Source organism: Podarcis gaigeae (assembly GCF_964106915.1).
Source record: "Podarcis gaigeae genome assembly, chromosome: 3".
Lineage (NCBI taxonomy): Eukaryota > Metazoa > Chordata > Lepidosauria > Squamata > Lacertidae > Podarcis > Podarcis gaigeae.
In genome coordinates, this window is record NC_139680.1 from 19,878,539 (window position 1) to 19,895,733 (window position 17,195).

Here is a 17,195-nt window from a genome sequence, read left to right on the forward strand (position 1 = left end):
TTTCAAACTGCTAGGTTGGCTGGAGCAGGGACCGAGCAACGGGAGCTCACCCCATGGCGGGGATTCAAACTGCCGACCTTTTGATCAGCAAGCCCTAGGCTCTGTGGTTTAACCCACAGCACCACCCACGTCCCATTTTAGCATTATAAGACATTTTTAATCACAGTCATTCCGATGAGGCTAAACTGATGCAGGATTGAAAAACACATTTTAAAAATAGCAAATTAAGTACATGAAAGAAAAACAGTGCAAGTAAAAAACAGAGCCCGTTTATTTTACAAACAAGAGACTCTGTGCACAGTGCTTCTCACTTACACAGAAAGGTGGGGGGGGGGGAGAAGCAATCAGCAAGGCTTCCCAGGGAACCAGCACAATCCTAAAGCCTGGCTGGCTAGGTGTGGCCATCAGCTCAGAGCATGCTCAAAACCAATATGATTCTGATACAGGCTAACACTGTGCTACCATATGGGGCTGTTCTTGAAGCAGTACATGCCTCCTCCCCAGTGCTTTTTTTTCTGGGGGTATGCGGGGGTACGCATACCCTAAACATTTTGTGAATCTAAGTTTGGCCTCCTTGAGGGGTAGTATTTCAATATGAGTAGGAAAATGAGAGTACGTGCTCCTAAACATTTTTTTAAAAAGGAAAAAAGCACTGCTTTTCCCTATCTGCTATAGTGGTTGTGCTGGATAGGCTTCAAAACGTGGTATGGAGTGTAGTAGGGCTGAATTTCAGGCAGTACAATCAGTCCCATGGCTTTCCAGTTTAGAGATACATAGGAAGGATCTCTTTGCCATAGCTATACTTTACAGTTGGATGGTATGGTAGGCCGTATGTATTTTCATTGGGGAAAAGTTGGAGGGTATGATAGGTTGTCCCTATTTTCACTGGGGAAATGCTGGAGGGTATGATAGGACGTCCCTATTTTCATTGGGGAAATGTTGGGTATGGTAAAGGTAAAGGTACCCCTGCCCGTACGGGCCAGTCTTGACAGACTCTGGGGTTGTGAGCCCATCTCACTCAAGAGGCCAGGGGCCAGCGCTGTCCGGAGACACTTCCGGGTCACGTGGCCAGCGTGACATCGTTGCTCTGGCGAGCCAGAGCCGCACACGGAAACCCCGTTTACCTTCCCGCTGGTAAGCGGTCCCTATTTATCTACTTGCACCCGGGGGTGCTTTCGAACTGCTAGGTTGGCAGGCGCTGGGACCGAGCAGCGGGAGCGCACCCCGCCGCAGGGATTCGAACCGCCGACCTTTCGATCGGCAAGTCCTAGGCGCTGAGGCTTTAACCCACAGCGCCACCTGCGTGGTAGGATGTCCCTATTTTTAATGGGAAAATGTTGGAGGCTATAGTAGAATGTCCCTATTTTTAATGGGGAAATGTTGGAGGCTATAGTAGGGCGTCCCAATTTTCACTGGGGAAATATTGGAGGGTATGATAGGACGTCCATTTTTTCATCGGAGAAACGTTGGAAGATAGGACGCTCTCCGACCCCCGAGCCATCTGAAGGCAATCCTACATTGGGAAGTGCTTTTTTAAAAAAATGTTTCATGTTTTATTATGTTTTAATATATATCGGGAGCCGCCCAGACTGACCTATCAGACGGGTGGGAATATAAATCGTAAAGAAAACAACACCCCATGACGGAAAGGTACGTCCCTATTTCCATCGGAGAAAACGTGGCGACGGCTTGCTTGGAAACGCCCCCACTTCAGCACCAGGTAAAAACGTGAAAGCCGCCCCCGCCCCACCCCAAAGAAAGGTGCCAACCCTGGGGGCGCCCACCTTAACCCGCCCTCCCGCAAAGCCAACCGTTCCGGACAGAGCAGAGCCAACGGCTCCCTCGGGCCTAACCTCCCCTTCCTTTGCCGCTGACGCGCCTCTTAACCTTCCTTCGGAGTCAAGGCGGCGGCGGCGGCGGCGGCGCTTGGTCCCTCAGGCCGGCTTCCTCCGGCGCCGTTTAACGACTCCCCGCCTCGCGCCCGGCTGCCTCCTCGCGAGCCGCACGCGGCCCTTGGGCGGCCTGGCGCGCTTTCCCCTCAGGCCTCCTCGCGGGGCCCTTCTTCCTTCTCAGTGTAAGGCGCTTCTGGTTTCTTCTCCCCGAGGGCCGCGTTTCCCTTCGAAAAACGCCGCCGAGCCGCTTCCTCCTCCCTCAGGGCCGCTTTCCTCTGGGCTGTTGCTGGCCTCGCCTTCCCGGCCCCGAAGCCGGCGGCTGTGGTTGGAAAGGCCGCCGCTGCTTCGTGCGTCTCCTCAGAGGGGGAAGCCCACCCGCCTCCTCGGATTCAGTCCCAGGTAAACGGGATTGTGGGGCTGCACCCCGAAATCTGGGGGGGGGGGCAGAGAAACTGCGAAATTAAAAAAGGGCGAAAGGAAAGGGTTTCGCCCCATATCCCATCCTGCTTTCGAAGAGCTTTGGGGAGTCGAGGCTTGAAATCAGCCTTTTTTCGCTCCCCCCCCTTAAAAAAATACACGGTATTTTCTTGCTTCCTCATCTTTTATTATGCCCTGCTTGACTTTCCAAGAAAGTCGGTATTTTAGTTACCCGGAAGTGAAAGGCGCTGCCATGTTCTGCAGCCCCCCCAATAAAAACCATCGTGTGTGCGTATATATGTGTGTGTGTGTGTGTCTATAAATATATATATTTAATAAAATATATATTTAATAAATATTTAATAAAATAAATATTTAATAAAATATTTGAGAAGGCCAGGTCTCCCCACAGTTGATGGGCATTTTAAAGAAGGTTGGAAAACGTTTACGGAATATATGGGAAATAATTGTGTATAGCTGAAAAAGCAGGCAGCATTAAGATAAATTCAGCAGTGTAAATAAGTTTTGATGGATGCAATAATCATGAAATACTGAATGGTATAGTTTTTGTTAAATATGCAGGGATTTGTGATATGTAAAATGAACCATGGAAAGAGAAAAAGGGAAGTCATTGATATCTTAAGGATATAAAATTAGTATTTTAAATGGTAAAACAGAAAATTTAATAAAAAATTAAATTCACACACGCACAAATAAACAAAGTCGATGGGTATTGCCATTCAAATGGTGCATGTTGCACACCACATCATGTGACTGATTGTGCAGAGTGGGGATACCTCCCCCCCCCATATTTTATTCCAAGTTGACACCCCTGTATCTATCTATCTATCTATGAAATACCAGAGTGGTAGCCCCGTTTGTCTGTTGCAGCAAAATAACCTCCACGCAGCACCTTAAAGAGCAAACAAATAAGCTTTCTCTAGTCTACCCAGTACATGTGTACATATTTGCAGTTTAGTATTCATAAGCAGGGTAGATGGGTTTAAAATGTGGCCATTTGTATCCTGATTTAGGCTCGGCTGATCTCAGTCCGGTTTCCCAGTCGTGCTGCTTTGCACATTTCCTGGACGCAGTCATGCGAATGTGACTCCAGAATCACAACATAGTAGAGTTGGAAGGGACCACAAGGGTCATCTGGTCCAACAATGCAGGAATCTTTTGCCTAATGTGGTACTTGAACCCGCGACCCTGAGGTTAAGAGTCTCAGGCTCTGCTGCATGTTAGTATGATTGTTGTTTACATTTCCTCATTTTTACAAGCAAGCTTTGTATCTCTACAAGGAAGCTTTGTATCTCTATATTTTGTTTGCTATCCTTTTATCTATAGATGGAATGTACCGTATTTAAAAGAGCCTTTCTTAGGACCAGCATATTTACTGTTTGTGAGGATAATAGTCCAGTCCTGCACAGGTCTACTCAGAAGTAAGCTCTATTGAATTCAAGTGGGACTTTGGCAAGTGAGTGGAGGACTTTAGCAGAAACAAGGAACAGAGGAATATGCACACTGGACAGTTCTCCTCTTCCTTCCTGTGTTGCTCATTTCTGCTTCACTTCACCTTCGCCCAGCTGCACCCTCACAAAAACAAAATATTAAAATTGCTATGCCCATTCTTGTCCAGGTTGGTCAGATTTAAAAAAAGGAAAGACGATAGTGTTCCTGCATCTTTAATAACACTGGTCAACAACAAATTTGTTGTCTGCGTCTTTTCAGTTGATTTAGGACGAATCTGATGCGCTGAATCCAAAAATCACTTTGGTTTTGCTCAAGCAGGTCAAGTTTTTGAGCTATGGGCACATGTCTTTTTTTACATTTTTGTTCACATGTACGCTTGTGTGGAGCATTTTAGAAGAAGTTGGTGGGGGTAAAATGTTGAATAATTGTTTTGATTGGAAATGATTATTTTAATGACAAGAAGTATTCATGTCCGATAGTTCTGCGTGATTATGTCGAAAAGGGATCAGTTTGAAGTAATAAAACCTCGAAATCTTCCATAAATTGGTGCGGCTCCATAAATTGGTGGGATCAACAGAAAGAACTGGAGCAGCCTCAAGTATCCTGATCTTCAATCAGCACGTCGTCCTGTAGCTCATTGTGATGAAATTCCAGTGCCTATCTTCGGAGAACTTCCTGACATTAGTGACGAAGATGCCTCCAGTGTTGAAGGACATGAAGAAGAAGTGGTTCTTGAAGATGATACTCCATGTCCATTTTCCCAAAAGGAGTTGAATTATCTAGTTCGCGACCTCAGCTTGTCAAAGGACTCTGCCAAACTGTTGGCATCCAGATTGAAGGAAAAAAACCTCCTCTCTGACAGTGCTCGTATCAGCTTCTTCCGCAACAGGTATCAAGAGTACCTCAGTTTTTTCTCGGAAGAGGACTTGGTGTACTGTGCAGATATTGCGCAGCTTCTGCTCAAGCTTGGAGTGCCACAGTACGAACCCAAAGATTGGAGACTGTTCATTGACAGCAGCAAGCGATCACTGAAAGGTGTTCTGCTACACAACGGCAACCAGTTTGCCTCTATACCCCTGGCTCACTCGACTACACTGAAGGAGAACTATGAAGCGGTGAAGTATGTGCTGGAGAAAATTGGTTATGATCAGCATAAGTGGTTTATTTGTGTTGACCTGAGTGAACTTTTTGTTGGGACAACAGTCTGGCTTCACCAAGTACCCATGTTTTCTGTGCATGTGGGATAGTAGGGACCGTGCTCAGCATTACACGAAGAAGGACTGGCCTGTGTGGGAGGAATTGGTGCCTTGCAAAGAAAGGAACGTCATCAACGACCCTCTGGTGGACAGAGACAGAATACTCTTCCCACCGCTGCACATCAAGCTCGGCTTAATCAAGCAGTTCACCAAGGCTCTGGACAAGGATGGTGACTGCTTCACTTACTTGTGCCAGGCTTTTCCAGGATTGACCATGGAGAAGTTGAAAGCTGGCATCTTTGATGGTCCTCAGATCCGTCAGCTCATCAGAGATCCAGAGTTCGGAAACTCAATGAACGAAGTGGAACAGGAAACGTGGAAGGCATTTGTTCTGGTAGTGAAGAACTTTCTTGGCAACAATAAGGCCAGAAACTACGCAGAACTTGTCAACAACATGCTGACTGCTTTCAGAAACCTGGGCTGCAACATGAGCGTCAAGATGCATTACCTATTTTCACATATGGACCGGTTTCCTGAGAACCTGGCTTCAATGAGTGACGAGCAGGGGTGAGATTCCATCAGGACATGAAAGAGATGGAGACCAGGTATCAGGGTCGCTGGAATGCAGTCATGATGGCTGACTACTGTTGGACTCTGAAGAGAGACCTCCCTGCCGCTGAGCATTCCAGGAGTTCCAAGAAATGGAAGTTCAAGCCCTGAAGTTTGAAAAATGGTGAAGCAACATGCAATTTATGTGTACTTACATTTATCAATGCCCATCATTCAGTTTACAGTAAACCTGACCTGATGGAGAGAAACGGATGCCATTTCCTGATTCAGCAGTGCAGAAATACCCTAAATCAGTTGTAGAAATCTAGACAACATTCAAAAAGTAAAAAATTGTTGCCCAGTGTAATTGTTCAGTAGGGGGATTTTGAGCCCTACGTTGGGCAAAAGATTCCTATATTGCAGGGGGTTGGACTAGGTGACTCTCATGGTCCCTACCAACTACAATTCTGTGATTCTGTTAAATGTACGGAAGCACTGTCCTCTTTTTCAAAAACCTGGCCACTTTACAAGGGGTTGAAACAAGGTTTGATAGTTCCTGGGTAGACTATAGCACAGGCATAGGCAAACTCGGCCCTTCAGTGCTGGTCCTGTTAGCTGGGGATGATGGGAGTTGTAGTCGCAAAACATTTGGAGCCGAGTTTGCCTATGCCTGCTATAGCGGTTTTATTTTTATAAAGTGAAAATGAAAAACCTGCTTTCAGTGCAAGTATTCATATCTGAGACTTATTAAAATGTTCTTCAATCACACAGAAAAACCTTTTACTTGATGTATCTGGTAAAAGCACTGATTCAGTTTAGAGATGCACTGTAGGGATATCTAGATTATTTAATATTTGCCTAGATGTTGTTTAGTCATTATTTAAAATAAGCTTTGTGTTTGAATTTAAAACAATAGAAACAATACAGTTTCTATTTGTAATTGTTTTTCTCCACTCTGATAAATGAGTGCAGGGGAAGAGAGGGAAAAGACGGTTTGGTCAAGTGTTAATGGGATGCAAAAAATTAAAATTGATTAAAGCACAAAAACACACACACTTAAGATTTTAAACTACATGAGTTTTCCATGTTTTCTTCAATGCTTTACAGATTTTTTGACTCCTCCCCCAGCTGTTTCTGGACAGATGAAAAGCTGTCAATATTTTGAGATATGGCAGGTGAGATAAGATTTTTGAAAAATGTTTTGGAGAGAAGATGAAGCAAGAACAGCAGTTTCTTTCTGCACTTTGCATACGTCTTGTCCCTTTAGTTTGTTTACCTATTAGTATACTTTTGGGTGATGTTTAAAAAACCCACGGTTATACAGCACTGTCTCATGGTTTGCATGCAGCTGAGATCTTCTTTTTAATGCTAACTGTAAAATATAGAGATGACTTTGCAAAACATTGTGAACATCTTTCATTTCTTACTACTTCTTGTTAATTTCATAAATTGCACCTCTCATCTCAGTCCATTCTTTCCCCTAAATTGCTTAACTTTTTAGTCTCCTTCCAGTTTTCTCTAGTTTCCTTACCGGTATTATTGCCAACTGTACTAGAACTGAAGAATGCATTTCCCCACTATGTGATAAAAGAAATCATTTGATTATTTAGATGACTCAGAATATTGGACTGTTAGTTATGTGTAGAAATAGGCACTGTCTGACTGATCTTTTGAGGCTCAGTAGTTTAGGCTTTGGGTATCACTTAAACTTCAGTATAGATTTGGTTATATTTTTATATTAGAAAGATTTAGGTAAAGGTAAAGGGACCCCTAACCATTAGGTCCAGTCGCGGACGACTCTGAGGTTGTGGCGCTCATCTCGCTTTATTGGCCGAGGGAGCTGGCGTACAGCTTCCGGGTCATGTGGCCAGCATGACTAAGCTGCTTCTGGCGAACCAGAGCAGCGCACGGAGCAGTTTACCTTCACGCCAGAGCGGTACCTATTTATCTACTTGCACTTTGACGTGCTTTCGAACTGCTAGGTTGGCAGGAGCTGGGACCAAGCAATGGGAGGTCACCCCGTTGCGGGCATTCGAACCGCCAACCTTCTGATCGGCAAGCCCTAGGCTCTGTGTACATAAAAATAAACGGTTACACAATTTTCAGTAATATATAAAGAGAAGCATGGTATTCAAATATGATATTTCATTTGATGCATTAGAAGATAAATATAATATACTTGAGACTTTGAGTTGGAGTGCACTATTGGCAGGGAAATCTGAAAACTGGAATGGTATCAAACCTGGTGACAGAACTGTCAGTTAAAGTCATATATTACCTGATTATGTCAAACTTTATTTTGTTTTTCCAGGTAGGAGAGTTTCATCTTTGTCAACAAAATTTCTAGATGTAGACCTGAAGATTACTGACGTAAACTACCATCCAAAAGAAGTTCTTGTGAAATTTCAAGGCAGATATAACACAGATTGTGAGTTTGATTACCATATATTGCAAAATGAAATACAGCAGGTATCCAAAGTGAAAGACAGTGTTGGGATTGGCGAGTTTTGTTTAGTAGAAGACCCTGCTTGTGGAGAATGGTACAGAGGAAGAGTAGTACAAAAGAAGAACTACATCTATGAAGTATTTCTTATGGATAGTGGGAAAATCCTGGCAGTTCATGAGACACATATTGCTTCTGCTATTGATGAATTGTTTCAACTTCCTCCCAAGATGGTTTGTGGAATTTTTGGAAATATACTTCCAATTGAAGAAAAATGGACTCCAAAAGCTCTGAATTACTTTTCATCATTAATAGATTTGCAGATTAAAGGCCAAATACAAGCCATTCTGCCACACCAAACATTTCTGCTTGACGTGCCAAAAATCACTAGTGATGTGGTTGAATTAAAATTAGGCAAACTTGTTGATGGAGATACATTCTGTCTTATTGTAGAAATGTTAACTGAATTGCCACAAGAGCTGCTTTGTAAACAGATGCCAGATTTACTGCAACAAAAATATACAAGGCCGGATTCTGTATTATGTAATGATCGAATTCAATCAGAAGTTCAACCAGTTATGAATAACCTTCAGCCGCTTTTATCTGTTGGTGGGATAGAGAAAGTGAAAATATCAGTGGCAGTCAGTCCAAGTAAATTTTATTGTCAACTGCTGCAATACCAGGTGGAGATGGATGAGTTGACAGCAAACATGTCTTTCTGTTACGAAACTAGTACAGAAAATGTTCCATCCTGTGAGAATCTAGGAGTCCTCTGTGCAGCAAGACGGAGAAATGGCCAGTGGCATAGAGGAGTGATACAACAGCTGCTTTCTGATAACAAAGTGAATATTTGGTTTATGGATTTTGGCAGCTATGAAGCTGTGCCTTCCAGTTGTGTTTTAAAGCTTCAACCAGAATTCATGTCAGTACCTAGGTTTTCAGTTCCTTGTGCACTTTCCTGTCTTAGTTCTCAGGAGGAAACTGTAAGAAACGATCAACTAAAAGAATTCAAGGAGGCCTTGCTAAGACAAAGTGTTGTTCATGCCCGCATTGATTTATTCAATGCTGATGAACATTTGTATTATGTTACACTTCTTAAACAAGAGTCTGCAATGCATTATGAACATCTACCACAGGGGAGTGAAGTGATTCCAAAACTTGACCCATCCTTTAAGACCAAAAAATCCTGTACAGGTGAGGATATAAAAATCTCTGATACAGATCCTGTTCATGCTGACTCTGTTCATAGGAATACTGTACAATCAGGAGATGATTCAGATTCAAAAGGCACTCATTTAATGTGTTCTCCTTTAAGGATTCCTTGCAAGAGAACAGAAATGCAAATCGGTTCTGTCTGTGTTGCTTTTGTAGTATATGTCTTGAATCCATCAAATTTTTGGGTTCAGACTATTGACTGTCGAGATGAGTTTGAAGCCTTGATGAAGAAAATTGCAGCTGTGTATGATACAAGTGAAACTGTTGATAAGATTCTAGAAAATCCAGAACCTGGAAAACTATGCTGTGCACGATATAGTAAGGATATGCATTACTACAGAGCTGTTATCAGGGAAGTGATGGACAATAGTATTGATGTTTGTTTTTTAGATTTTGGCAATACTGAAACTGTACCACTCTTCAATGTGAGAGTTTTGCTTCCTGAGTTTCTAGAATTACCAGCTTTAGCTGTTTGTTGTTCACTTGCTAATGCATTTCCAATCGAGGACATATGGATTAAAAAAGAAACTGACTTCTTTAAAAGCATTGTGTTCGACAAACCGCTCACACTGCATGTAATTGCACAAAAAAACAATAAGTATATTGTCAGTGTGCAGTATATGAATAACTCAGAACAAACTGATGTTGTTTTGTCCATGGTTCAGGCTGGATATGCGGAATATTGGGAAGTAAAACAAGATCCCTTTCAGAACCTTGTGGGAGATTCTAAAATGCAATGCTCAAAACAAAAGATACATAAAAAGAGTTGGCAGAAGAAGAATAAATTGCGGAGTCCTCTGACAAAAGAGCCTGCTGTTACCTTCCCGCGGTGGGAAAACACCCTTTCAGATAAATTGGGAAACACATCTGGGAAAGGTGATACCCCGAAGCCTTATAAGGAGTATCGGTTTAAACCAGGAACTGTATTTGATGTTGTATGTTGTCGTAGTACTTCACCAGGTAACTTTTTCTGTCAGATGCGATCTAAACTGCCAGAGCTATTTAACTTGATGCAACAAATTCAGTATTATTACAACACTCAAAAAAGCCCATATGAACTTGGACAACATGCCTGTGTTGTGAAACATTCTAAGGATGGGAAGTGGTACAGAGCTGCTGTACAGCAACATGTGTCCGAGACAGAAGTTGATGTAGTATTTGTAGACTATGGTAACCAGGAAAGAGTTTTGTCAAAAGACCTCCAAGCTATTCTTCCAGAATATCTGGTCTTAGAATGTCAAACATTCAGATGTTGTCTTAATACAGTCACTGAATCCTTAACGTTTGACCCGTACAATTGGACTGCAGAGGCATGTAGAGATTTTGAGCGCTTTGTTTCCTCTTCTAATGATCTGCTGACCTGTACGATTTCTGCCCTAATTCTTCGGAGCCCCAACTATTTATATAATATTGTTGACTTACAGACTCCATTCACTACTTCGCAGCAGTTTCTCTTAGAATGTGGTCATGCCCAGTCTCGCTCTTTTGAATTTGCAAGGTCCCTTGTGCCGCCATTCTCTCTGTACACATTTTACTATTCATCTTTTAACATGAAAATTGGAAATGAAGAAGGGGTGTGTATAACACATATATGCAGCCCTACAAAATTCTATTGCCAACTAAATAGAAATGTAGGTGCTATAGACAGACTGTTTGAAAAGATTGCAGAGGTTAGTCAAATGACAGGCTATACAGACCAGCTAAACACTTGCAATTTATACTTAGCAAAATATTTTGAAGATGGCCTCTTCTACAGAGCTTTAGCATCTCCTATGGGCTCATCAGATTACTTCCAAGTATACTTTGTAGACTTTGGGAATAAACAATCAGTAGCAAAAAGAGAAATGATTCCTGTTCCAAATCATGCTTCAGAATTATTATTTACTCCTATGCAAGCTATCAAGTGTTACCTTTCAGATCTAAAAGATGTTGAAATTACAACTGAAATAAATACATGGTTTGAGAAGAATTACTTGGGGAAAGAAATGAAGGCAGTAATCGTATCTAAGGAATCTGATGGGCAGCTTGGTGTGGAGTTGTATGATGGAGATCTACAGATAAATAGGAAGATTAAAGAATTATTGAAGCACACACAAAAATTTGGTATTGACCCAAAAATTATAAACACACCTGCAGAAAAGACTGTTGGAGACCAAAATGTGTTGCATAAAGTCAAGTCAGAAGCAGTTAAAAGAAAAATTAAAAATGAAGTAGTTGGTTGGAAGAGAGAAGCAGAAAATGAAGCAAATCCTGGCAATCAGAGTGCTGGAAAAGAAATTGCAATTGATCTGCAGAAACAGAGTACAAGGTCTGTAAAGCTCCCAGCAGCCTCAGATAATACAGAATTGGCCTTGCAAAGCAATCTGAGACAGAGATGCAGAGATACATATTGTGAATCTTGGACTGAGTGTGATAGCCCTCCTCGGGGTTTGAAGAAGATGCCTCCAGATAAAGAGTTGCAGATCTTGAAACACAAATATTTTGGAGAAGAGAGGTGTAGTGGTACCAGGAAAAAGTACACAAACCTTCCACAGCATCATATCCAGGCAAATTCCAAAATGTTAGTTTATATTTCTTCTATAACTAGCATGTCAAGTTTCTATATTCATCGTGCTGAGGATGAGAATGAAATTGTGCAGCTTGCTGAGAAGCTGAATGGAGACTCTCTGGTTCTAGAGCCAGAAACACATGCTGAACTCGAGGAAGGTGACATGGTTTTAGCAGAGTATGAAGCCGATTGCTGCACATATAGAGCTGTCATTAGAGGTATTAAATCGGAAAAATCTTTTGAAGTAGAGTTCATTGACTATGGTAACTCATCAACTGTGAATGCATCAAAAATATACAAGATGGAAAAGGTTTTCTTAAATTTTCCAAGATTCAGCATACACTGTTTTCTTAGCAAAGCAAGATACGCATTTCCAGATAAAAGTTGCAGTAGTGATATGGCTGCCTGCATTGCCAGTAAAGTAAATAATCAACTATTAGCGTTAGAGTTTTTACAACAGCATGGTGAACAGTGGGAGGTTGATGTATTCTGCCATGAAATGTCTATGATCAATGAGTTAGGTTTACAGAATATGAGTCTGTTACATCTTGATGAAGTCGTAAAGCATCTTCCAATAACAGATGTAGCTACTGATGGTAATGACCAAAGTAAAAAATCAGAAAGCCGAAATGTGTCTGAAGTATCAATAAAAGCTGGACATCCTTGGGAGAGCCACCCTAAGATTCCCTGCCAAAAAATAAAGCCTGGACAGCTAGAATTGGCTGAAATAGGTCACATTTCAAGAGATGGACATTTCTATATAAAATTGAAGAAGGATGCACAAATATTTTTGGATTTAAACATGATGACTACCCAAGAAGCTGAGAAGAACTCCTTGCTTGCAGTGGAAAATATTCAAGAAGGGTTAGAATGTTTGACAAAATCAAAAGAGACCTTGAAATGGTATCGATCTGAAGTTATTAAAAAGTATGTGAATGAGGGTCACATGTTAGTTTTTTTCATGGACTTGGGAGAATATGAAATGGTGTCATTTCATGACACACAGATGCTTAGTGACAAGTTCAGGAGTATTCCCAGGAATGCAATGCCTTGTAAATGGGTTTGGGCTGAAAACCTAGTGGACATGTCTCTTGAGAGCGTGTTGAAGATTATAAAATGCCATGAGATCAAGATCTTGTTTCTGAGATACCTAGAATCTACTTTTATGTGGGAAGTGGATATTTTAATAGATGGGTTTCTGCTTTTGGAATACTGGAATCAAAGATCTTACCAAAGGGTGCTGGAGAAATGTAACTCACCAGAAAATATAAAAATGGGCAGAACAATGCCTAAATTGTCATTCAGACCAAATTCTGTTTCCTGGGCAACATTCCAGAATGATCGGTATTATCCTGGGTTTGTGACGTCTGTCACTGATCCTTCAAACTTCTGTATCCAGTTAGAAGACTCATTTAAGTCTCTAAACGCTTTGTTCAAGTTACTCTCTGACCTTCCAGAAAACCTGCCTACAGTTCCACAGGAGCTTGTCGTTCCTGGTACCAGTTGTTTGATAAAGATTGGATCTAATGAAAAGTGGAACAGAGTTGAAGTTTCTGAAGTCTCCAAACTCTCTAATCTCTTAATAGTTACTTTTATTGATGATGGGTTATCAGTTCCCATCCCCATTTCTGATAGTCACAAGCTGAAAGTTATCCCAGAAGAGCTTGCTAAATTACCTCGATTAACTTATCCTTGCTCTTTGTTTGGAGTGTCACCTGCTGATGGGGAAGACTGGAGTGATGAGGCAAAGCTTAAAATTCAAGAATTTCTTAGTAGACAAGGTCTCACATTTAAGCTGAAACAGTGCCACAGTGGGCAAAAGCTAGAGGCTGTTGTGTTATGTGATAAGAACAATGCAGCAGATATACTGGTTGCTTCCAGATGTGCTGTGTATTCAAAAACTCCATATTCATTTGGTTCAATTAACAGTGCAGAGTTTCATCCATTGAATTCACAGATACTATGTGATTCATCACAAATATGTGGCCAGAATAATTTGGATGCACAGATTGCTTTGCTGTCAGTTGAGGGGGGAAAGCCACAAAATTCAAGTTTGCCACTCAGTTGTGCTTGTGTTAATGTTTCGAGAGGGAACAGCTCAAAAGGACTGTGTTCAAAGAGAAAAGAGTGGCACAAAGCTTGCTTACACATTAATGGAAGAATGACTGAAACTCGGCTTAAGTATGACAAGAGATTTTGTGAGAGAGAAAGGCGACTCTGTAGTACAGGCATACTGTCAGAATCAATCCACGAAATGCATGATCTTATGGGACTGAGCACCAAGATTGATGGGATGCAAATTTATGAAGAGAGCTAATCACACGAACGCTTCACCAGAAAGGTCAGTTTCAAACGTCTTTTAAAACTACCTTTATTCTTTCCTATGTATTTAATAAGAAATATATTAAACCCAGATGTAAATGCAGTGAAGCCTGGGATCCAAAGAATCATGTTCTTAGTTTTCCATGCCCAAGGAGGGGGCACTGTGAGCTTCCATGAACACTGGGATCAGTTGCCCTATGTAGTAGTAGTAGTAATTACTATTATTATTATTTATACCCTTGCCATCTGGCTTGGTTTCACCAGCCACTCTGGGCAGTTTCCAGCACATAGAAAAATATGATAAATGTCATTAAAAACTTCCCAATACAGGGCTGCCTTCAGATGTCTTCTAAAAGTTGTGTAGTTCTTTATATTGACATCTGATGGGAGAGCGTTCCACAGGGAGGGCACTACTGCCGAGAAGTCCTCTGCCTGGTTCCTTGTAACATTTCAGTGAGGGAACCGCCAAAAGACCCTCAAAGGTGGACCTCAGTGTCCAGACTGAACAATGAGGGTGGAGACACACCTTCAGGTATATTGGACTGATGCCATTTAATCCAATGTGGTTTTCACCAAACCTCTTTAAGGTGTACGTGTGTAAATTTAAAGCAGAACATGGATTTAGGAGGGGACATGAATCCTTCCTCCACAGTTACTTATGTTTAAATTTCCTTTTAAATATGCTTTCCTCCCATAGGGTTTACTTGCAATCTAATAGGCTCACTAGAAGGAAAAATGTTTTTTTAGGGAAGGAAATAGGGGCATGTTTGTTCAGGAAAAGTCTTAGTCATTGTCATATTCATAATAAATCCTTCTCTTTCATACTTGCAAATTCCTCTTCGTAGGAATTTAAAAGTGATCTAGTCTTGACACTTGCTTGGTTTGGCCCCAATATTCTATCCACATGAATTTGACTCTGTGCAGTTCCAGTTTGGGAACAGCCCAGTGGAAACTTCGTGTATTTCTGGAAGTGATTATGCGAAGTCCCCACATATGTAAGGCATGTCTTTGAAGTCATGCACAAAGAATTTCAGGTCAGTTGTTTTTGAAAATGTTTCATTTGCTGTCTACATAGAGCATCACTTTACATTAAACCTAGGCAGTTTATTGTGGTTTTTTTTGTCCCTAATCATGTATTGATAATTACTTGCTTTCCAGGTTAAAAACTGATAAGAAGAATTTCAGCAGTTGGAAACAAGTAATGGATTTGGATGCCAGTCAGCGCATCAACTTTCACGAGAGGAATTTTAAAAGGAATTATTTAAAAGGAATTACACTTCCGTAATTACAAAAATAACAACAATCCGTGAACCCGAAACGTTTGTAACAGGTCTACAAGGTTGACCTTAAGCTTGCAGCTTTTTGTTAATTTTCTCTTGATTTAATATTTGCTCTTGTAGTGATCAAAAGGGAGTGGTATCCTTGCCAACAAGTGCAAAATGGTCCTCTTACATAGTATAATGTTTCACCACCATTTTATTTTATCATTGAAATTTATACTAATACATAACAGTCATTTGCATGTTTTGTCCGGCTATCAAAAATAACCAGCGTCAACCAACCAGATTCTGAGACATTGCAACAAATGTTCTACATGGTTTGATTGATGTACTCAAGTTGGAATTGCTCAAGTATTGGTTTTCATAAGGGAAAGTAGTGTAAGAAGCAACAGCTTTTTGTTGTGACATTTGCTGAGTTTTGTGGGTGTTTTCTTTAAACACACTGTTATGGGAACTGCACCTACCAAGGACTGCCAGTCTAATGTTTACCAACCAAAAAAGCTTGATCTGACCTAAACTTCATAGGAAGTTGGTCTTTTGATTTCAGTGGAACTTAAATCCAAGTAAGTGCATTTGCTGAATGCAAATATAGTTGCGAACTACCACACGTTTTGGCATTTTCAGGGTTTCTTTTTACAATCCGCTGCTTGACTCACACATTAATTAGGACCCAACACACACACACAAGTTTACATGCAAAACAGTGTGAGCAAACTCTGCAATACATTTTATTGTATGTGTGTCATGTTGTAATAGGAAAAGCTGTAATACATGAATATTTAGTTACTAAGTCATAAGGAAAAGTAGAGCTGAATATTGATTTATGTTTTAGCTGTCTTTCCTATTTTAATTTTCTTTGTGCATGTTATTTGATTAGTCATAACGCTGATGCTTACATCACACAGGTATAAGTGCATGTGTATCAGATGTCCAGGGAGCCTCATACATGTACCAGGGCACGCTGAATCTCACATTTTTACTGCTGAAAGTCATGCTGCACTGGATTCCAATTGTGAAGGTTTCCCAACTTAGTGGAGTTCCATTGAGAAGTGGAAGTTCTGCCTATAGCTCAGTTTATTCTGAGACACATGTACACCTCCCCAGTCTGCTAATATACTTGATCTGCAGCATGTCTTATAATCTGCTGGTTAATTTCCACAAATGGCTGGTATATTTTAACCAATGAATCTGTCTTGTTTGTGCCTATGTGATTTGTTTAACACAATTGGCTTTAAAAGTGTTCCCACATTAGTCTTTTGACGGGACAAACAGGAGATTGGTTGCTTCTACATCTTCATCTATAGGAACTAGAATTGTGTGTTGATGTACTATCGTATGCGTCAGAATTTTCAAAGTAATCCAGTTGCTAGATTTTATTCAGCTACCAATTTAGCTTGTATGCTAGGAAATATGCATGTAGCATAAAAATTATGGACATTCTTATTGAACCTACTAGAAAAAGCAGGACTTTAAAATTTGTATTTTAAGTTTTGCAGGCTATATGTAAACTATGTACATACTTTGTTTACTGAAATGAGAGTGCTCTTTTATTTAAACTGATGGTAACAGCAATAAATCTGTGGTAAAGGTTTAGGTTGTCTATTGCTTTCTAGTACAACACTGTCCTAGCACCTGCTGAAAGCTTACTTGGTAGAAACAAATATAGAAGTAAGTCCTGCTGCAATCAAGTAAATGCTACTTTTACATAAGGTATCAGGGACAGGGATGTTTTCATGCCAAGCAAAGCTTTCATAATATACAGTAACTCGTATAGCTGCTGCTGTTCAGAATCATTTGGTGCTGTTTCAGTATTAAAAGCAGGAAGCAGTTGACATTGGTTTTTTTTCCAGGGTTTGTTGT

The 17,195-nt window shown here is 40.9% G+C and overlaps 1 protein-coding gene across 2 annotated transcripts; it reads left to right on the forward strand.

The window, feature by feature from the left end:
• The first annotated feature begins 1,310 nt into the window (after positions 1-1,310).
• TDRD15 (tudor domain containing 15) lies at positions 1,311-16,926 on the forward strand. 2 transcript variants are annotated; one of them, XM_083729678.1, is made up of 4 exons: positions 1,311-1,720; positions 6,635-6,702; positions 7,839-14,074; positions 15,214-16,926. In XM_083729678.1, the coding sequence occupies exons 2-3, from the start codon at positions 6,696-6,698 to the stop codon at positions 14,048-14,050; spliced, it is 6,219 nt and encodes a 2,072-aa protein (XP_083585804.1). In that variant the 5' UTR covers positions 1,311-1,720; positions 6,635-6,695; the 3' UTR covers positions 14,051-14,074; positions 15,214-16,926. The 2 variants fall into 2 exon arrangements, with proteins under 2 accessions (XP_083585804.1, XP_083585803.1); XM_083729677.1 differs by lacking the exon at positions 1,311-1,720 and adding an exon at positions 1,908-2,291.
• Positions 16,927-17,195: the final 269 nt, after the last annotated feature.